The sequence below is a fragment of the Nannospalax galili genome, unplaced genomic scaffold, assembly GCF_000622305.1.
Source record: "Nannospalax galili isolate Female #2095 unplaced genomic scaffold, S.galili_v1.0 scaffold892, whole genome shotgun sequence".
Lineage (NCBI taxonomy): Eukaryota > Metazoa > Chordata > Mammalia > Rodentia > Spalacidae > Nannospalax > Nannospalax galili.
The window spans coordinates 2272989-2295610 of record NW_008333311.1 but is presented as its reverse complement, the minus strand read 5'-3'; the positions used below and the strand labels follow the sequence as shown (position 1 = coordinate 2295610).

At 38.4% G+C, this 22622-nt stretch overlaps 1 protein-coding gene across 1 annotated transcript in view; it reads left to right on the top strand.

Moving 5' to 3' along the window:
• The first annotated feature begins 1837 nt into the window (after positions 1-1837).
• Dusp19 (dual specificity phosphatase 19) overlaps positions 1838-22622 on the top strand; it is a 33223-nt gene continuing 12438 nt past the window's right edge. The window contains exons 1-3 of the mRNA XM_008827941.3: positions 1838-2195; positions 10193-10239; positions 17403-17555. Of these exons, the coding sequence (XP_008826163.1) occupies positions 1970-2195; positions 10193-10239; positions 17403-17555 (426 nt within the window). The 5' untranslated portion in view covers positions 1838-1969. The remainder of the gene's footprint in view (positions 2196-10192; positions 10240-17402; positions 17556-22622) is intronic.

The window sequence follows — 22622 nt, the reverse complement described above, 5'->3', positions numbered from 1 at the left end:
CCCTTGCTTGTCCATCTGCTTGCTCCCTCCACTTGACTACATGCTCCATGAAAGAAGTTATTATTTTTTTCCTGTAGCCCCAATAACTATAACAGTACCTGGCACACAACTTGTGCTTAATCAATATTTCTTAATTGCACTACTGTTATTTTTAGTGTCAGGGCAGTATTCCATAGGACAGAGGAAAGAACTGAGGCACTGGACTGAAATGAACCTAGGTATTATTTGTGGTTATAGCTGTGAAATACTCTCTGTGGATGATTTTGATGGTGTATGTATAACAGAATTGTGGTGAAGTCAAATGGAATACTGTCTAAAGCATTATCAAGGGCCTAATGCATAGCACTAAGAATGTAAAAGCTGTTACCACAGTGCCTAGCATGTAGTAAATGCTCATTGTTTTAATAATTATTGGATAAATACATGGATTTATGATTAAGATTGTTTTTGATGAGCCTGTGATTGATGAAATGGTACAAATAATCTTCATTTTAGAGTGCCCATAAGATAACATGGGCTGATAACTGCACTTGAGAGAGTTTTGTTTCCTATCTCAGGCTTCCATAACAAAACTTTATAAACCATGTAGCTTAAGCAACAAATGTTTACTTCCCATGGTCTGGTGGCTAGGGAGTCCAAGATCAAGGTACTGGCCTATGCAGGGTTTCTGGTGAAGGCTCCTTTCCAGCCTTGAGACAGCCACTTCTCTCTACATTCTTCTATGGCCTTTCCCTGGTACAGGGGATAAGAGGGTGGAGATCTCTTCCTATTTTCATGAAGCCATTGATCCCACCCAGAGGATCCTACCCTTATGATCTAATATAACACTGATTATCCCCCAGAGGTCCCATCTCCAAATACCAGGACATAGGGTCATAATTCCAGTGCTCTGTGAAGAGGCACAAACATTCAGTTCATAAGCTTCTTTTAATGTCAGAAATTTCAACAACAAAAATTTTAGCATGTGGTGTTGGAGAATAAAATTTCCTTATATACTGTATCTGAATCTATTTAAAATTGAATTTAATAAGGGTTAATATAGAAAATTTCAGTTGAAGAAATCTTGTGGCTTTGTTTGCAAAACAAATCATCCTTTTGCAATCTGAATCATTCTAATTTTTGTTTGTAAATTTTGATATTTGCACACTTAATTTTGTCCAACTATGGACAGAACCGCTGCCATGGTTTCTGAGAGTGTGTTTACTGAACTAACCCGCAATAGTCCTTCAGGAGGACAAAATGTAGGTAAAAACTCAGAATATACATAGATTTTAAGCATTGCTAATCTTCTTAGGAAACACACATTAAAAATAACTTTTATTCAGATTTTATTTAAATTGTTCCTCACTAATACACCTAATACTCTTTCTTTCTTTTTCTTTCTTTCTTTCTGTCTCTCTCTCTTTTTTTTTTTTTTTTTTTTAACGTAGTCATCTTCCTTCAAGCAGCAACAGCAGAGAGAAATTAGCAACAGCAAGCACCTAAGGTTGGCTGCAGCCCACTGGGTAGGCCTGAATGGCTGCAAGAGGCCAGGTAGGAAGGTTTGCTCTGTGACAAACAGGCCAGCCGCTGTCACCACCTAATGGACACCAGTCGAACGTAGCCAGAAAACAGCTGCCCTTAGGGAGCCAGAAGATATTAGCTCCCTGCAAATAAATCTTATATACAACCAGTCTGCGTGCAAAATACAGTTAAGTTTAAATACCAACAGTATAAGACAGCCCCCGGCTGCCCAGAAAAAAGCGCAAGACTTTCGCCAGCAGGAAGGGAGCAGCATCCAATTGGCGCTCGGTTCTCAGTGGCCAATCAGAACTCTCCTTACAAAGGCGCTCTGGGACCGCGGAGCTGGGCGGCTCTCTCGAGCGGGGTGCCCCTGTCACCTGCAGGGGCCAGCGCCCCCGAGCCTGCGTTATCGTCTGTGCAGCGAGGGAAGAGCGGTGCAGCTTGCTGCATCCCCTCCGCTCATGTAATGCACTCCCTGAACCAAGAAATTAAAGCATTCTCCCGGAATAATCTCAGGAAGCAATGCACCAGGGTGACCACGCTAACTGGGAAGAAAATTATAGAAACCTGGAAAGACGCCAGAATTCATGTTGTGGAAGAAGTAGAGCCGAGCGGTGGGGGTGGTTGTGGCTATGTGCAGGACCTTAGCTCGGACCTGCAGGTTGGCGTTATTAAGCCCTGGTTGCTTCTGGGTGAGTAGATTGACGTGCCACCGCGGCCTGGAGTCTTTTAAGAGATCCACCCGGCATCCGTTGTAGTCTGTGTTGTCAACTCTCCTGCTGAAAAGTTAAAATGTTTCCTTTTTTGGTTAAGGAACTTCTCTTATAGAGACTTTTCTACCCCACAGTATGCCTTTAAGAAGGCAGTATCACTTGGCATCTGAATATTGAATTTCAGATTTCATCCCTATTTTTCTAAGTTCTCTGGAGGATAAACAGGGATGCTGTGTTTTCTTATGTTATAAAAAAGACTATATCCTTAAAAAAACCAAAAACCCAAAGGAAGCTTTTATCGGGCAAAACAACATGACAAGGGTTAAAATATGGAAAAGTTTTCCTGAGTTGTTAAAGAGGATGTTGAGTGGTGGCCTCCAATGGCTGCATATGTTCATGGTGCCTGTCTTTGGGGTGTTAGGAGCAGGGCTTATATTTTATAGTTAAGAGTCTGATGGTCTTATGATGTCTTGTGATATGGAAATACTGAATCCGTGTAGAACCACAGTCCACACAAAGCAAAAGAAGTAAGGCTGTAACTTGTTATCTTATCAATAAGATATGGTGATCTTTAGAAATCAGTTGACGATGTCTGAATTGCTTTTCATTTATGAATGGGAAACTAAGACTTGGGAAGATTAGATAACTTGTCATTGTTTATGTGATAGTCAAGGCATTCTTGAGTAGAAAGAGCACAGAACCAGGAGACATACATACCCAAGTACAATGTGACCTATACACAGCATATTATTAGAAAGATCTCTAGAAATTATCCGCTCCATTTTACAAATGGGAACTGGGCTTTAAGATTAAGTAATTTGCACAGGTAACAAATTTAGTAAATAACAGAGCTGGGCATCAAGTTGAAGTTCCATTGACTCCTGTGCTTGATCTGTATGCTAGACTGAGGTTAGACCAAGTTTATTGATTTACTATGCCTCCAATTTCTGAGATTACATGGTTCATTTCCTTTATCCTAGCTGGTTCTCTAAAAAGCCGTCAGCTTTAACTAAAGTAACAGTATCTACTCAACCCATAAGTTCTGGCATTGTTGTAAAAGTTTTCTTGATACAATTCAAATCGTGTAAATAACTATTATCATAAGAATTGTTATACCTGCTGTCTTTAAACTGACTGAATAAATATCACAACTGTTTTTTTTTTCAGTGCAGAACAGTATTATAACATCTCACCAAATTAACAGTGAAAAATTAAGTGAATTATTTGGCTAATCTGGACAGTTCACCCAGATCCTGTTCACTGTATTTAGGAATGCATCCATGTGCACTTCTCAGTTGCTTGGCTTCCATTGTAGTAATAATTTAAAAACAATTATGGTAAAAATTGTGTATATTTATTGATACAAAGGCTTTGTGGCTTGTTTTCCACTTCATTTGAGACAGAACTCATGTAGCTAGGATTGATCTTGAACTCATTATATGGCTGCAAGGATGACCTTGAACTTTTCTGATAATCTGGTTTCCATTTCCCCAATGCTAGGATTATAGGCATGCACCATCATGACCAGTCTTTTGTTGTTGTATTGTTGTTTGTTTTGTTGTTTTAAGACTGGGTCTCACTCTGTAACTCTTGCTGGTCTGGCGCTTACTATGTAGACCAGGCTGACTTTGAACTCGCAGAGATCCTCCTCCCTCTGCCACTCAAGTGCTGGGATTAAAGGCAAGTGTCACAATGCCTGGCAATCTACCAAGACCCATTTTATGTGGTGGTGGGAATCAAACCCAGGGCTTCATGAATGCTAGGCAAGCATTCTGCTAACTGAACTATACCCCCGACCCCAACTTGATATTTTTTTATTTGAATTTACCCAGAGTGAGCCCAATAAAGCAGTGTTTAAATTTTATTATTTTTATTTTATCTGTATGAGTGTATTGTGTCATCAAATGCTCCTAGAGGTCAGAAGAAGGCGTCAGATCCTCTGGAACTGGAGTTATAGATGGTTGTTAGTTGCCATGTGGGTACTGGGAATCCAGTGTGGGTCCTGTGCAAGAGTAGTCAGTGCTCTTAATCAATGAGCAATCTCTTCAGTCCAAGGTAGTATTCTTAGACTGAGGATGGAACATTCTCCAGGATCCCTGGAAAGTTAGGGGGGGACTTCTGAAACTAGCCTCCTTTGTGGATCAGGAGATGAGGCATGTTCATAGGCACAGCCATCTTTTCCTCTGAAAATCAGAGTGATCTTTAAGGGCCTAGTTACAAATGCCTTTTTTTCTGAGGCAGTTAGGGATGGTTACATCCAAAGTTCTTTCTCATGACTGATGCAGGCATCAGTGTCTCTCTGGGGGATTGGGGTTGTTTCCAGGTTGATTCTAAGAGTTTCTCCATTTCCCAAAACAGCACAGTTTCTTCCCAGCACTGCATGCCCAGCAGTAGACTATAAAGAAACTGTGATACTTGCAAAACTACATCTAAACTCTAATGAGCTATTGCATTTTTAAAAATCTTATATAAACCTTTGAACTGTCTAACAGGTGGATGAAAATCTTAGTAAATATTTTCCTTAGATTTTGCAAATTATATTTTTGCAATAACAATTATTAGGTCTTTTCTTAAATCTAATGTTATGTGAAGAAGTAGAGATTTTATTTTTTCTGCATAGTTAAAAGGTTATTTTAAGGGCTGGCTGTGGTGGCACATGTCTTTAATCCCAGCACTCGGGAGGCAGAAGTAGGCAGATCTCTGTGAGTTCAAGGCCAGCCTGGTCTACATAGTGAGTTCCAGGCCAGCTGGGGCTACAGAGAGACCCTGTCTCAAAAAAGAACCCCCTCTAAAAAAGGTTATTTTAACTACATTTATTATTTATTTGTTTTTGTCTTTTTGTTTGTTTTAAGGCGAGGTTCTCCCTGCAGCCCTAGCTGGCCTGGAACTAGACCAGGCTGACCTCAATCTCACAGAGATCTGCTTGTCTTTACGTACCCAGTGCTGGAATTAAAGGGCAGGTTCCACCATACCCAGCTCAACATTTGTTATTTATGATATCCATTTTTAGTAAGAAATTTAAACTGATAATATTTTAAGATTTTTCTCTTCAACTCCATGTGAAGAGCTTGAGATACTTTATATGAGATATAAACATTTAAAATTTTTTATTTATTTTTATTTTGTATATACGAGTGTTTTGCCAGCATGTATTTAAGTGTGCCATTTGTGGGCAATGCCCATGAAGGCCATAAGAGGGCATCAGATCCTCTGGAACTGGAGTTACAGACCTCTGTTAGCTGCCATGTGGGTGTTGGGAACAGAACCCAGGTCTTCTGTAAGAGCAGCCAGTGTTTTTAATCACTGAGCCATCTTTCTAGCTCTGAGGTTTATAGTTCTGATATCTAGAAGACATAATGTCCTTGGGAGACAGATAAAACTTTAAATTTACATAATTTCTTTTATGATATAAAATTCTTTGAGGAATATTATGATACCTAATCTTTGTAGTAATTTATGTTCCCCTTTTTATTCACTGATGCTCAGAAGTTATTTTTTTTCAAATAAAACATTTTTAGGATATTATTTAGAGTTTTTTTCTGTGTACAAATGTACTAAGGATTTTTAGTTTCTCCTTGTGATTCTAAAAATAGTATTGGGTCTGAGGATGTAATGGTAGAAGACTTGTCCACTTCCCACTATTGTCCTTCCCCAGAAAATGATTTGTAACTTAAGACATGCTACATTAGAACTTATACTTTATTTAATATTTTCATTTTTTTAAAAAAAAATACAGACAGGGTCCTAGGTATCTTACATACCTTGTATTTTATGATTCATATTTTATAATTGCAAAAAATGAACTTAGAGGTACTAACTTCAATAGTATATAATGTATAATCTATATAAATTATGTCATCTGTAACATTGTAAAACAATCCTTAGCTAAATAATGGCCGGGCATGGTGGTGCACGCCTTTAATCCCAGCACTTGGGAGGTAGAGGCAGGTGGATCTCTGTGAGTTCAAGGCCAGCCTGGTCTACATAGTAAGTTCCAGGACAGCTGGGGCTACAGGAAGACCCTGTTGCAAAAAGACCAAAAAAAAAAAAAATTAACGTGATTCGTGTCAATATAAACTATCATAAAATCATCATTATTATTAGGCTTCCTTGTTTAGTTTTGTTCTTATTCTCAACTCCTTTTAAAAAATTATCACATGGCCAGGCATGATGGTGCATGCCTTTAATTCCAGCACTTGGGAGGCAGAGGGAGGTGGATCTCTGTGAGTTTGAGGCTAGCTTGGTCTACATAGTGAGTTCCAGACCACCCGGGGCTACAGGACATCCTGTCTCAATAAGACAAAAAAAAAAAAAATTATCATAGTAAGCCACTTATAATTGCACATGCCTGTAATCCCAGAACTTGGGAGGCTGAGGCTGGCAGATTATTATGAGTTTGAACACAGCCTGAGGCTAGTGTGGCAACAAAGTAAGATTGTGTGTGTGTGTGTGTGAAAAACATTATATGGGGCTAGCAAAAAAGCTCAGTGGGTAAGAGCACTTATAGCCAAACCTGAGTTTGAGCTCCAGGACCGATGTAGTGAAAGGCGAGAACTGAGTCCCCCCCACAAGTTATCTTCTGATTTCCACACATAAACTAAGACATGCACATGCACATGTACACACACTTGTGCAGGTGCAAACACACATGCAAAATAAATAAAATTTAATAAATCAAATATTTAAAATAAAAATGCATCATGCAGTAAAATTGATTTGGTAGAGTTGTACGGATCTTTATACAAATATAGATTACTATAACCACTGTTAAAATTGTAAATAGATTAAAATTGACATCAGTTTTTAAATTTTCACTTAAAGTGATTGGCCAAAAGATGATTCTACTTTTCAAAACAATCGTTTTAAAAGCAACACGTTTTCATAATATATGGAGTGTTTCTTCCCCCCCCCCATTCAAAAGTTAAGGAAAGACTGTAACACAAAGGATGCATGTAAAATTGGAGAAAAGCTGGGTCAGCAAGATGGCTCAGTAGGTAAAGATGCTTGCCACCAAGCCTGAAAACATGAGTTCAATTCCCAGGACCCACATAGTAGAAGGAGAGAACCAACTCCCACAAGTTGTTCTCTGACCTCCATGTGTGCTCATAGACACTAAATAAATGAATAAATAAACGGAGAAATAGTGGAGAAAAGCTAATGTATATTTCTAAAATGTAGACAGAATTAACTTAAACTGAATATTAGACAATATTAGGTTAAAATAACAATTACCTGAAGTCTATTTCTACTGACATATTGTTTCTTTTAATTTCCTTGATGTTTGGAAAGGCCGAGCATACACAAAGTACATTTTAATTTTTGTTTCAAGAATCCTAATTTGGGCCTAGGAGATGGTTCAGTGGGTAAAAGTGCTAGTCATGCAAGCCTTAGAATCCCTGGAACCCACATTAAAAAAAAAAAAAAAAAAAAAAAAAAAAAGCCTGATACCATTCACATCTGTAATCCCAGCACTCCTAAAGGGAGATGGGAGGTGGAGAGCAGAGAATTACAGGAAGCTTGTAGGCCAGCTAGCCTGGAGTAAGTTGTGCAGCAGAAACCAGAGACCCTGCTCACCAAGTGGAAGGCAAGGTCTTGTTCTCTCCATGGCGCATTTACTCTCTCTCTCTCTCTCTCTCTCTCTCTCTCTCTCTCTCTCTCTCTCTCTCTCTCCCCTCCCTCTCCCTCTCCCTCTCCCTCTCCCTCTCCCTCTCTTCCTCTCTGTCTCATAGTAAATAAAAAAATTTAAAGAAAAATCTTATTTTGTTGCAATTACAGATTCTCAGGAAGCTGAGGCAGGATAATCACTAGTTCAAGGTCTACCTGGTTTACAGAGTGAGTTCAAGTCCTGCTTAAGCTGCAAAGTGAGGCTAAGTGCAGCATGAGCAACTTAGTGAGAACTTGTCTGAAAAGCAAAAAATAAGGACTGGGGCTATGATTCAGTGACAGAATGTTTGCCTCAGCAACACACACACACACGCACACACACACACACACACACACACAATATAGTAATATATCTATATTGTCATAGTTGGGACGTCACTTTGAAAATACAACAGCCAGTTCTGAAATATAACCAACCTGTCTGTGTGGGGTATGTGTGTGTGTGTGTGTGTGTGTGTGTGTGTGTGTGTGTGTGTATGTGTGTGTTTGTAATGGGAATTATCAGAGCAGTCAATGTAGAGTAAAAAAGGAAAGAATTTAAGTCATGTTTCTGTTTTAATAATTTTAAGATATAGACAGAATAGAATATTTAAAAGATGATACGCTTATTAAATGATTAAATTTAATTTTTTTGAACCTGTTTCCCCTCACTCGATTAAGACTGCCTATTGTACAAAGCAGATTTTTTTTTTTTTGAGACAGGGTCTGACTACGTAGCTGGTCTAGAACTCGCTTTGTAGAGCAGGCTGGCTTCAAACAGAGATCCACTTGCCTCTGCTTCCTGAGTGCTGGATTAAAGTTTGGGCCATGACACCTAGCAAAAACCATATTTTAAAAAAAAGTTATAAAGAGTTTCAAATTTATAGAAAATAATGTAACAATTTATGTACCCATCGTCCAATTTTAATAAATGTGCATACTTTGAGAGGACAACTTCTAAATAGAAAGAAACTGGGATGTGGGTTCAGTGAGGCGCCTGTTAGGTTGAAAGTATCAAAAGAGTATTGGACTAACTACTTTCTTGCCCCTTGTCTACCTTAATTCACGAATGGAAGCTGGCTAATTTCCCAGATAAGGAAGTTGAGAAAAGCACTGGAAATAGAACCTTGGGGAAGTAAATCTTGAAATCTTTAGTTATAAATGCCCACAATTACCATTTATGAAACGTGCTTTACTCTGATTATTTTCCAATATGAACTTGCTTGTTAGTTTCCAAGTATGGGAGATATGGAAAGCCAACTTCATAGACTGTGAAAGGCACAGCAAGAGTGGTGCATGGAGTGTGGGTGGGATCCTGTGGACCCGCAGCTACTGAATGTTCCCAAACCAGCTGGCATGAAGTCATTTTTGTGGGTGTCTGATTGTCTTAATACCCCTTTTTTCACTTTTGAAAGGAAGAGATGTTTATTGTAGGTAATACAAATTAATACAAAGAAGAAAATCACCTATAACTCCACAGTTAATGTTTTGTGCCATGTACTTTCTGTTTTTAAACATATGCGTATTTTTGGTATTTTATTGTATATTGTACATGACATATGGCTTTTTTCTTTTGTTTAAGTTTTATTTATTTTTATTTTATGTGTATGTGTGTAGGTAAGTGCAACCATGTTGTGCAGTGCCCACAGAGGTCAGAAGAGGCTGTCAGATCCCCTGGGACTGGAGTTATAGACAATTGTTAGTTGCCATGTGGGTGCTGGGATTTGAACCTGGGTTTTCTGTAAGAATAACCAGTGTTGTTAACCACTGAGCCATCTCTCCAGCCCCTGACATATGACTTTTATGTGGATGCTGGGGACTGTGAACTCAGGTCTTCATGCTTTTGTAACAAGTACTTTACCTACAGAGCCATCTCCCCAGCCCCTGTAGCCTGTTTTTGTTACCTAAAACATTGAATATGTGTCCATGCCATGAATACGTTTCCTTTTGTTTCTAGTGGTGCTTACTGCTATACCCATTTCACTATGTACATGTACCATCTTTTATTTATCCCAGTACTTATATTGGGTATTTAGTTGTTTTTACTGGCTTGTTTTATTTTTGTTGTTGTTGTATGATGAACATCCTTATAGTGCATCTGTAACGTCTAGTACAGATTACTTGAAGTTGGAAAGTCCCTAAGTCCATAAAATATAAAATAAAAAATATTTTATGATTAATATTATCAAATTTCCCTTCAGAAAATTGAAGTCCTCCCATGCCAGTGTTTTTTTACTCTGTTGTGTCTTTTAAAGAGAATTGCTGCAAAAAATGTATATAAAAAGTCAGGATGCTTATATTTGTATTCAAAGTGATATGATTTATTTCTGTAGGGTCACAAGATGCTGCTCATGACCTGGAGGTACTGAGAAAGTACAAGGTAAAAGAATGTTTCAAGTCTGGCATCACAGAGAGGAAGCATTTTCATTCTTTTAACTGTTTAGGAAAGATTACTGCTCTATCTTTTGTATATTTCAGTTTAATTGGTATCATTTTGGCTGTCATCTTAATAATACTGCAAAAAAGTATGCCTACTTCAAATGTGTATATCTGTAATATATCTTTCCACTTTTTAAATATTTATTATTCTTATTTTATGTGTATAAGTGTTATGCATGCATGTAGGTAAATGCACCCGTGTCGTGCAATGCCCATGGAGGACAGAAGAGCCTGTCGGAGCCCCTGGAATGGGAGTTATGGACAGTTGTTAGCTGCCATGTGGGTGGGATATGAACCCAGGTCTTCTGCAAGAACAGTCAGTGTTCTTAACCACTGAGCCATCTCTCCAGCCCATCTTTCCACTTTTATATTCTATTCAGTCTTCTTCACATAACCTCATGAGTCTGACCCAGGAAGCACATATTTCTTGCCTCTGCGTATTTTGTTCTTCTGTAGGGGACAGACTTTCCCTCATTTCTGTCAAAGACCTACCCATGCTTTGTGTTCCAATTTATACCAATCTCCTTTAGTACAGTTTCTTCCCAATCTCCTTCACACAACCAATAGGATTGCTTATTTTTACTATTTTCTCAGAATAATTTTTAGCTATTTACTATTTTGTCAAATGTAGTTTCAACTCATGGATGCTGTGGTTTGAGTAATACATGAAAGTTTTGTTCACAAGAGTTTTATGCTCTGAATGGACCTAAAGATGGAGGAGGACAAGGAAGGGGACAGGGGGAGGAGGAGGCAGTGAAAGCAGCTGGTATAGAACGGGTTGGTTTGATGGGGAAGTACAGAGAGATACCTTTAACCCTGGCTTATTTTGTTTTGTTTGGTGATAGGTGACTCAGGAAAGGCTTCCTGAAGGAGAAAATACTGAAATTTTGCTCTGAAGGGGATAGTGACGGAGCAGACAGAAAAGTATTCAGATAGAAGAATTGATATGTGAGAATACACGAAAGCAAAAGAAAGGCTGAAATGCAATTTAGAAACCACATAATAAAGAGTGTGAAAACAAGCGCTGGGTGTGCTGGTGTACACCTTTAATCCCAGCACTTGGGAGGCAGAGGCAAGAGAGGGAAGCACCAACAAGATCATGAAGGGCCATGTGAGCCAGCCAGTCTGAGTTATTTGGACCTGATCCAAAACCATGGCAGAGAGCCAATGAGAAACTTTACTTGGGGATTAACAGGATCAAATTTGAACTTTAAAAAGATTGCTTCTTAGAACCAGTATGGGAAATAAATTGGAGAATTGCTCAAGCTAGAGATGGAGAGACAGGTTACAATGTTATTTCAGTGCTCTAAGAAAAAATGATGGTGGCATAGATTAGGATGCCAGGGAGGGGAGGGGAAGGAGTGGATGGATTTGAGGACTTCAAGGTTCTCACAGTGTAGTGGTTGATTAGATATAAGGAGAAAGAGGAGTCAGGGCTGATGTCTAACTTTCTTCCGTGACAAAATAGGGTTGGTACTATTCCATGAGGTAGAGCACAGAGCAGGATGGGCAGATTCTGGAGGAAAAACAATGAACCATGTGTTCACTGTTTTTAATTTCAGGTGTCACAGAGCACTAGGTAAAGTTCATCAGCAAACAGTGTAGATAGGTGCACCCAGAATTTCAGGAGACAGCTGAAGCATAGATTAAGTACAGTCAGCTTGGAACTCACCTTGGGAAAGGTGTAAGGTGAACAGAGAAGGAGGCCTGTGGTAAACTCATAGGTTTAAAGCTCATAGTGACACCAACCCTATGAGATGATTAAAGGAAGAAGAATCTGCAGAGGCAATAGAGATGTTAAGGAAGGCCATAAAAATAAAAATAAAAAAGTGGTATTAGGGGATGTAGTTCAGTGGAAGAGGAGTACTCAGCATCTGCAAGTTCTTGACTTGGGGCTGGCAAGTGCTGCCAAACCTGACCACTTGAGTTCAATTCCTGGGACCCACATGGTAAAAGGAGTGAGCTCACTCCACAACATTATCCTCTTATCTCCATATATGTACTGTGGCAAGTTTGCACACACACACACACACACACACACACACACACACACACACACACACTGAATATAATAGTTTTTTTTAAAAAAGATACTAGTTTGATTCTTAACACATGTACACACGCACACACACACACACACACACACACATGGCTTATATAGCGAGGTGTGATACATGCCTATTATTCTAGCACTCAAGAGATGAAAGCAGAAGGATCAAGTTTGAGGACAGTTTGAGTTACATAGTGAGATTGTCTCAAATCAAAACCAACCTTACCCCCAGATGTGATGTCACCAGAAAGTGTATTGAGGAGGAAACAAGTATCACATGTTGTGAAGTTTAATTACAGTTGGACTAAATTACATTCACTGGACTTTGTAACAAAGGATTTGTTAGTGCCTTTGATGGGGAGTGTTTTATTGGTAAACCAGATTTCAGAAGATTGAGAAATTCAGAGGCAATGAGGTAAGGAAAAAAGGTATGTGTGTGTGGGGGGGGGTTCGGAATGTTTTGAGTATGCTTTGAGGCTACTGGTAGAGGAAGCAATAGAAAAGAGAGGAAAGAAAGTATTTTCCGTAGAGGATGGTACCATGAAAGTAGTAGTGTGGTCCCAAGCACACCTACAAAGATGAGCCTTCTAAAGGATGCAGGAACATATCATTTATTATAATAAAGCAGAAGGAAAGGGTGGATGCTGGTATAGGACAATTAGAATTGATGGGAGGATGTACAGGTTCCTATGTGATGCCTTCTGTTTTTATTGTAAAGCAGTGGGTGAGGGAATTTGCTGAGAATAAGGAAGAGATGATAGTTAGAAGGTTTTGTTTATTTTCGTTCTTGAGGTAGGGGTTAGCTTTGTAGCCCAGGCTAGCCTCAAATTTGCAAAACTCTTGCTTCAGCCTCTTGCAAGCTGGGATTACAGGCATGTTTCACCAAATGTGACTAGAATTGGAAGTTTTTAGGTGAGTGAAGAAGGCTTGAAAGAACTGATATGGAGGGTGAGGGAGAATGTTTACTAGGGGAATGTAGTCGCTGAGTATCCCCCAGGGCTAAGAGAGTAGCTAGCTGTGTATAGGCTTGGGGTGGGGGGAGTAAGTAAATTTTCAGTAATCTGATCCTTTCTTTTGGGCCTACTGTGTTAGTCTCTTAGTTCTATACCAGCTGCCCTGTATTGTTACCATCAAGGAACATGGTTTTCCACCTCTAGTGTTCAGTAGGCTTCAAGAGGATAAAGACCTTGTTCTTTTTATCTTTGTTACCAATACTTCTGAGGAAAAAATTTTATTAAACTGAGGATAAAAATTATTATTTGTCTGGGCATGGTGGTGCATGCCTTTAATCCCAGCACTTAGGAGGCAGAGGCAGGTGGATCTCTGTGAGTTCAACGCCAGCCTAGTCTACATAGTGAATTCTAGGCCAGCTGGGGCTACAGGGACACCCTGTCTCAAAAAGGCCAAAAAAAAAAATTATTATGTGCTAAACATTTTTAGTTGTTTCGCAGGGGAAAATAACTACTAATCAATTCATTAGTTAGTCTGATATTTTTACTTGTCAGTTTATTGACTTATGTTTAAACTGTTTTTTTCTTCTGGTTTGTTGTACTTATTACCACCTGACAATGAGAAATAATCGCCCTTAATTGCATAAAAATGTGAGAATGACTGATTTCCTAACAGAAACCGTCATAAATCAATACTTTAACAAAGGTAGAATGTGCTCCAAAGTCTTGCTTCTAATGATAGATTGGTGTTCTTCATGATAAAGTGACCAATAGAATCTGATACATCTTTGTGTTGGTGAATGTTTTTATCATCACTCCCCTCTTAATAGCACACCAGTTCATATTCATCTTTACTGTGATGATGTGAAACAAGAGGCTGTGTATATGATTCTGCTCTTTCAGTACACAGCCACCCTATAAATAATGCCTAGGGGGAAACAAAGCTAAACTGCTTTACTGAATAGAGGGTTTCTGGAAATTTTTAAGGATGTTGCAAAATTTAAATTCATGGCACTATTTCAAAGCAATGCCTTAGAATTTTGGTGAAGTGTTGTAGCTGGTAGAAATTCTCCTGTGGAAGACCGCTTTGGAAATTTCTATATGAATTTAATTTTAATATTTAGAAATGGTATTAATTATTCCATTGTCAGTAAGATAGTCCTTGAATGCTTGAACCAATAAATAAAATAGTTGTATGAAAAAACTCTGTATTAGTTCCTTTTCTGTTGCTGTGATAGAATGCTATGACCAAGTGAACTTATAAAAGGAAGAGTTTATTTGAGCTTATGGTTCCAGGGGAATTAGAGTCTGTCATGGTGGGAAGGTATGCTGGCAGGAAGTGGCTGGAGCAGGAGCAGAAAGCAGAGACACATCTGGAAGCAGGCACAGGAAGCAGAGGAGTGGGGATCAGGAAAGGCTTAAGAACCCTCTAAGGCTGCTCACAGTCACATGCTTCCTCCAGCACAGCCATACCTTCTGAGACCTCCCAAACAGTGCAACCAAAATGTCCAAATACTTGGAGCCTGTGGGGGATATTTTCATTTAAACCACCACAAACTGTAAAAGAGTATGAAAGAAAACCAACAAAAGTGGTTACTGTCAAGGTGAAAGATAATTATTTAGCACGGAGTGTGGTGGGCATACCTTTAATCCAGCACTTTGGAGGCAGAAACAGGAGGATGTTTGCAGGTTCAAGGCCAGCCTGGTCTATATAGGGAATTTCAGGCCAGCCAGGCTATATAGTGAAAAAAAAAAAAAAAAAAAGGACAAGGAGGTAGGATAGAAACTTAATTTTTCTTCTTTATACTTTTTGATTTTTGAGCCACTTAGAAACAAAATTTGATTTGAAACGGAAATAATAATGTCTCAATGTGAAGCTTGAGATAATCTGTATTCCTGGCAAATAAGAAGCCCTCAATGAAGGAACTATTTTTACTATCCTGATTCTAAAGTTCATCATAAGGCCAACATCAATAAAAGGCTCTGCAGCTAAGTCATAGAGGTAGGAAAGAAAGGCTTTAGGATGGAACCCTCATCTCTACCACCCATAGTTTGCAGTTCTTATTCAGATCCTTCAATCAGTACATGCATAAATTGCATTTTCAAACAGCTAAAGTTCTCAGGCATTGGGTAGTTAATCACCTATTGTATTTGTAATACACATCTGTATTTTCACTCGAAGATTTTCATTTCATCTTCTCTCCAATACTGTGACATACAGGGAAGATATATGACAGTAATGATTTCTATAAGTAGTAGGACCTCATTTCTGGGCTAGAGGAATGTAAAATAGAATTGTGATACATCAATATTTCAAAGCAGTAGAAAATACAAAGTAATGACAGAATCTTATACTCCCAGTCAGGAATACACTGGGGATGGGAGAGTGATGTCACATAGTCAGATGAAACTTCTTGGGGGAAAGCAGAGTATATTTCAGACTTTATAATGAAAAATGTTCTGCCTCTTTCTAATTTCTCCTGTCTCTTCCCTTTCTAAGAAGCTATGCTAAGATAACATTTGATTTTTTTTTCTGTTGACTTTTCTCATTAGGCTAATAAAATGACCGAGGCGCTCTTCATGAGGCCTGTGACCTAGTCAATAATCTTTTTGTTTTATGCTACAAAAACCTGAGCAAGGAAAGAGAATGTCTGTAGCGACACAAAGAACCCTGAGCACCTCAAGATACAGTAGCCAGATCTTGCCAGAGACTGCCTTGAGGGAAGGGAAGGCCATCCAGGATAGCCCTGCTCTACCCTGGCTGTCTCTGCATGGCTTCTTCATCATCTCATTGTACAGCAGAATTATTCAACTTCTCTGAGCATGTAATAGAAAAGAGCTCTTAAGTTCATGGATCACTCTTACTGTCTGAAGATAATCCGATCAGCTTAATTGAAGGTAGTTATCCACCCAAATCAAGTTAGCTATGCTGGGGGGTAGAGAAGTGAGATATTGTCAGGGAAAAGAAAGGCAGGACTCCACAGATCTTTGGAAAGCTAAGGTTAGGTCAAATGTAAGACTTATATTAAGAAAAAAGAATATATCATGAGAAGCTTTGTCATGACAAGAAAGTGTGATGTGTTTCTATGACCCATTGGTTTCCCTCCCCTGTCTCCCTCTCCTTTTTTCTCCTTACTCTGAGAATCAAACCCAGGGCCTCTGTTGTGCCACTGAAGTTCATCCCCAGACATGGATTCTTTTTATGAACTAACTCTTTTTTTTGTTTTATTTTGTTTTTAATTTTGAGACAGGGTCTTGCTATGTTGCCCAACCTGGTCTTGAATGCCTGGGCACAAATGCTCCTCCTGTCTCAGCCTCTTAAGTTGACGGGACTACTGGTGTGTACTGTCATGCCAGGCTCTTCATTAGACTGTCCTCAAGTTCTTTCCACATGCTAAGAAAGAGACTCCAATACACGGATGTAGTTGGATGAGGTTGCTTGACTGTATCATCTAGAAGGATATCTGTCATGCTCCCCCTCCTCCACTTACCTTTTCAGCCTGACTAATTCATCTAAATCTTTGAGTCAGAGATTCAGAGGCATTGATAGTTGAATGGTCACCAAGTGATGTTAATGCATAGCCATACTTGACAACCATTTTACTAGTAAAATGGGCTACCTAGTGAGTTCCAGACCACCCCAGGTTATAGAATAAGACCTGGTCTTAAAAAACAACAATGACAGAAGTAGTGAAGAGTATGAAGGGAAACAGAGAAATAGTTATTGAAAGGGGAGTTATGTACCAGGGACACACTTTGGTTACTAATATTTCTGTATGAATATTCACTGATTTTTTTTTCAGTAGCTGCTTTAAGCACTTTATCTGAGTTCATTGTTCATTCAGAGTAAGTACAGCCTGCTCGATGCTTCTTGGAGTTTCCCCTGCAGGGAGGGAGACAGTCTCTAAGGGGTAGGAGCAAGTCAAGAGGGCTACGCATATATCCTAGAAGTGAGGCATGAGCCAGAGGGGAGGCATCTGGGAGAAAGTATCATTCAGTGAGTCAGTTTAAATATTATTCTTATTCTAAAAATTAGCATCTCAGTTTGTTCTTAGATAATCTAATTCATGAAACTTAAAAAAAATCATTTTCTTTTTCTTTCAGGTGACTCATATTCTCAATGTTGCATATGGAGTTGAAAATGCTTTCCTCAGTGAGTTTACATGTAAGACCATTTCTATACTGGATCTGCCTGAAACCAATATCTTGTCTTATTTTCCAGAATGTTTTGAGTTCATTGAACAAGCAAAAATTAAGGTGAGTTTTATTTTGATACAGTTTTTTCAAAAGTAGAAATTTCAAAGTATAGGGCTACTACCCAATCTTTGTTCTTTTTGCCATGAATTTGTGAAGAATCATTGTGAGAATTTCTCTTCAACAATAGTCATTAATTCAGGTTTTTAGCTACTGAATTGTTCTTTTATGAATTAGAAGTTTACTTTTCAATTAACTCAGCTCCATTTCTTTTTAGGTCTTAGTGAGAAATGTTGGGAGATAAAATTCTCTTACTAAATTTTCCTGTGTAAATATGTAGTGAGATTTCCTTTGATGCTGTATAATCACTTGCATTCTGACTAATCTGTAAGATATCAGGTGGACTACAGGGTAGAGACTGCTCTAGTCTTGTTAGTAAATTCACAGTGATTAATATTCATTCATAATGACAGAGGTAGGCATTATGTATCTATGCATTTTAGATTATTTATTTATGAGACAGGGTCTCATGTAGCTTAGCCTAGCCTCAAGCTTTCTGCATAGTCATATATAATCTTAAACTTCTGATTTTCCTGCCTCCACTTCCAAAGTACTAAGATTATAGGTGTACATCATCATGCCTGGTTTTATGTGGTAATGGGGATGGAATCCAGACCTTTTGTGTGTGCTGGGCAAGCCTTCTACCAACTGAGCTACATCCCTAGCTCCTATGCAGTTAAAAAAATATTATTTTTATTTTTATGCATATGAGTGTATTGCATGCATGCATGTAAATGCACCCGTGTCATGTAATGACCGTAGCAGTCAGAAGAGGATGTCGAATTGTCTGGAACTGGAGTTACTGACAGTTGTTAGCTGCCATGTGGGTGCTGGGAATCGAATCCGAGTTGCTTTCAAGAACAGCCGGTGCTCTTAACAGCTGAACCGTCCATCTCTCCAGCTCACTCCTGTGCAGTTTTAACAAATAGAATTTTAAAGCATTCTAAGGACTAGATGCCTATTGCTGCACAGAGGTTATATGAAATGCTAATCAGAAGCTGGTTTTATGACTTTAGAAGACCAACACAATATAATATTATAATCTTTAAAAAATTCGTTTTTACTTTATGTATATGACTGTTTGCCTGCATACATGTATGTATACCATATGCCTGCCTGGTGCCTGCGGAGGCCAGAAGAGAGAGAAGGAGCGCATCAGATTCCTAGGAGTTACAGAGGGTTGTTAGCCACCATGTGAGTGTTGTTGCAGCAAGAGCTGCAAGTGCTCTTAACTGCTGAGCTGTCTCTCCAGCCTCCAATATTCCAATCTTGATATTGGGTCTATGTCAACATTCTGAGAGGCAGGGCTTCTAGGATGGCTATTTATCTATAGATCTTGAAATGACATTTTCTTGGTCAATAAGCAGTAACTTAAAAAAATATTTTATTAATTATTTTTATTTATTTTATTTTTTTTTTTTGATCTTTTTGAGACAGGGTCTGCCTGTAGCCCCAGCTGTCCTGGAACTCACTATGTAGACCAGGCTGGCCTTGAACTCACAGAGATCCACCTGCCTCTGCCTCCCAAGTGCTGGGATTAAAGGCGTGTGCCACCACGCCCAGCTTATTATTTTTATTTTATGTGTATGAGTGTATTGCCTGCATGTAGGTAAGTGCACCCATGTCGTGCAATGCCTCAGGAGGACAGAAGAGACTGTTGAATCCACCAGAACTGGAGTTATGGATAGTTTTTAGCTGTAATGTGGGTGCTGGGATTCAAACTCGGGTCTTCTTCAAGAACAACCAGTGTTCTTAACTGCTGAGCCATCTCTCCAGCCCCAGCAGTAACTTTTTAAAATGTGTATATGTCATTAATTTGCTGATACTCATCCCCATTTCCTTCCTGCTGGTCTACTTCCTCCCCCCAGATTGTTCCGTTTGCTTTTAGACAGACAAGACAGACAGAGAGACAGACAGACAGACAGACACACACACACACACACACACACACACACACACACACACACTTAAATCTAGATTCTGCATATGAGAAAAAACATGCAATATATGTCTTTCTGAGTCTAGTTTCTACTACTTAATGCCAGTTTCAGACATGTTCTTTCAAATGACCATTTCATTCTTTTTATGCCTGAATAATATCCATTGTGTATGTATATCACATTTTTTAAATCTGATCATCTGTTAATAAGTAATTCTTACAACATTTAGGTAAGATAAGTGAATGGGAAAAGAAGCTTTTAGAGAAGAAGGAGCTCCACTGGAGTGTCTAACAGCGACGGGATTAGAATCTAGGTTCATTGGTTTCCCTTCTTCCTTCTCTCCCTCCCTTTTTCTCTCCTTTTTCGCCTTCTTTCCTAATAAAATTTATTAAATTTTTTATGTGCCTAGTACTATTCTATTGCCTTCTGACTAGACTACCCAGAAAAATCTAAAACTAATCTTTACTGCTCATCATCCTTATCAAATACCAGGCATTTGAATGGAAGTAAAAAGTTGTCTAATTCAAAGACTAATTCTGTTCTTTTGTTTAAAAAACAAGTCTATAGATTGTAGTAGTCCAATGCTCCAATTACGTGTGCTAAAAATGAGATGTTTCTGTTTAGCTCCTTCTCAAAATAGATATAGAATATCCTTTACATGGTAAAGTGTATATGTTACCCAGATTCCTATTAAAATTAGAAATGAACACGTACACAAAAATTGGAGAGAGTAGTAGTATCTGAAAAGAAAAGAAACTGTTGATTAATGAGCTTTTGAATTTAAAAAATTTAAATAAGAAAAGACTTATCTTGATTTGGACCAATAGCTAATTAGAATGACTCTTTAACTTTCTTAAAAATGGAGCCTGAAGCAAAGATTAAGAGCTCATGCATAATTCAAGAGGCAAATTGCTAAATTGTGAGTGAAAAGTGAGGAAAGTGTATTCAAGGTAAGGTGAGAAGCTATGCAAGGTAATGTGTCTGCTCCATGGTACACTATTTCACAATGGACTGATAGGGGACAGCAGGGTACTCAATCTGTACTGAGTCTTTATCACCTAAGGCATGTGGGCAGGCAGTGCAAAGAAGCTAGCCTTTGTTGCAGACTTTGAGAGGGATGGGCGAATTTATTAGCCTGGCTTTGGCAACTCTTTTCCCATTGGTTCCATTTGCCTACTGGTCCTACAGTTCCAGGCTTCAACATCTCACTCCTTTACCAGACACCTCAAAACCAATCTAGTGCCTGGGGTGTGAGTTTTCATTCAAGTCTGGAAGTAGCAAGAGAATCAGAAATCTAAGTGTGCCTGCCTTTGCAAGAGCCTGGCCTTTTTACACAAGCCTAACTGGGTGGGCCTGAGCAGAGGAGTCAGCTATGGAGATGGTGGTCTAGGTAGAGAAGGTCAGTTCATCAGATATGACACTGAAAGGATGCTTCCCGTACAGGATGTATTAGACTTCTACAGTGTGCTCTGGTTTCCCAGTTTTTACACTGGGAGCCTAACCTTAGCTGCTGTTTCCTTGCCTTGAAAACACTTTATTATTTAAACTAATGCATATTTAGTTTTAGTAATAAAATATTGAACTCATTTACTGATTTTTTTTCTAGAAGATGTTTCTTCATGACTTTCTCTATTTTTTATATCATTTATTTGTATTTTATGTGTATGAGTGTATTGCCTGCATGTATGTAACTGTACTTGTGTCACGCAGTGCTGGCAGAGGTCAGAAGAGGGCAGTGATGTATCCCTAGGAACTGGTATTAGGGATGGTTGCTAGCCACCATGTGGGTGCTAGGAACTGAACCCAAGTACCCTGCAAGAACAGCCAGTGCTCTCAACCGCTGAGCGATCTCTCCAGCCCCTCACTTTGTCTGTTTTGTATTCAAGTATTGTTAATCTACTCAGGGAATTGCAGATTTTCATGCTGGCTTCCTGAGCCCTAGTTTGCTGTTTTTATCTTTTTTATGCACAGTTGGTAAGTGGAATGTCTTCCATTTTTCCATGTCTTTTCCTATTTCCCTCTGTACTTATAAAACCCTGTTTAGTTTCTCTGTCCTTCCAACTATCTCTATCTCACTCATCATTTGCAAGTGTATGCCTAACTGGTTAAAAATACACATGAGAAACACTCCTCTCTATATCCTCCAGAATTGTTTCAGGAACTAAATCTGTCTGGCCTCTTTTATTGTGTGCAGAAAATTTTACTTGTTAGTATTAAAGCATATATTTGGGGCTGGAGAAATGGCTCAGGAGTTAAGAGCAGTGACTGCTTTTGCAAAGGACCCAGGTTGGGTTCCCAGCACACACATGGTAGCTATCAACTCTCTGTAATTCCAGTTCCTAAGGTTTTGATGCCCTCTGCAGGCACTACATGCAGACAAAACAGTTATATGCATAAGAAAGTAAATAAATAATTTTAAACATATTTAATATTTTGTGTTAATTTAGTTATCTAAAACATAATACATGCTCATCATACAAAAAAAATCAAGATTATTTTATTCCCATACTTAGACATAACCAGTATTAACATTTTAATGTATTTTTCTAGGATTTTATCATTTACTCATTACTTTATTATATGTAATTTCACATAGGCACTTTTTTCCCCCAGTTAATTATTTATTTAATAACCACATACTTAGAAGCATTTCATTACAACAGCATTGACATATTCAATAACAATTTTCTGAGCTAAGATGCATCTTTTTCAAAATTGGCTGTAAATTTTTAGGTTTACAGTTGAATTGTTACAGTTATAAAATATTGTACTCAGTATAAACCCTATAAGACATAAAATTAAGTGAGGTTTTAACCATTAAAAAAGATCTCTAATTATTAAAATATACAGTTTCATACAGAAAAATTCATTTTCAATGCAATTGACATTAAGATGTTTGCATATGCATTTCTAATCTCTGTATATCTGATTATTACTAGTGACAGTCGGTTACTTTCTGAGTTCCTTGGCATCTGAGCATGGATATAAAGTCATCAGGTAGATTTCAATGGTAATCTTTTTTATATCTACTAATTATTATTTTTTATCATTATTTTTTTAATTTTTAATAACTATATGATTAGAAGAAGCATTTCACTACAGATTTAACATGTTCAGTAACATACTCCGG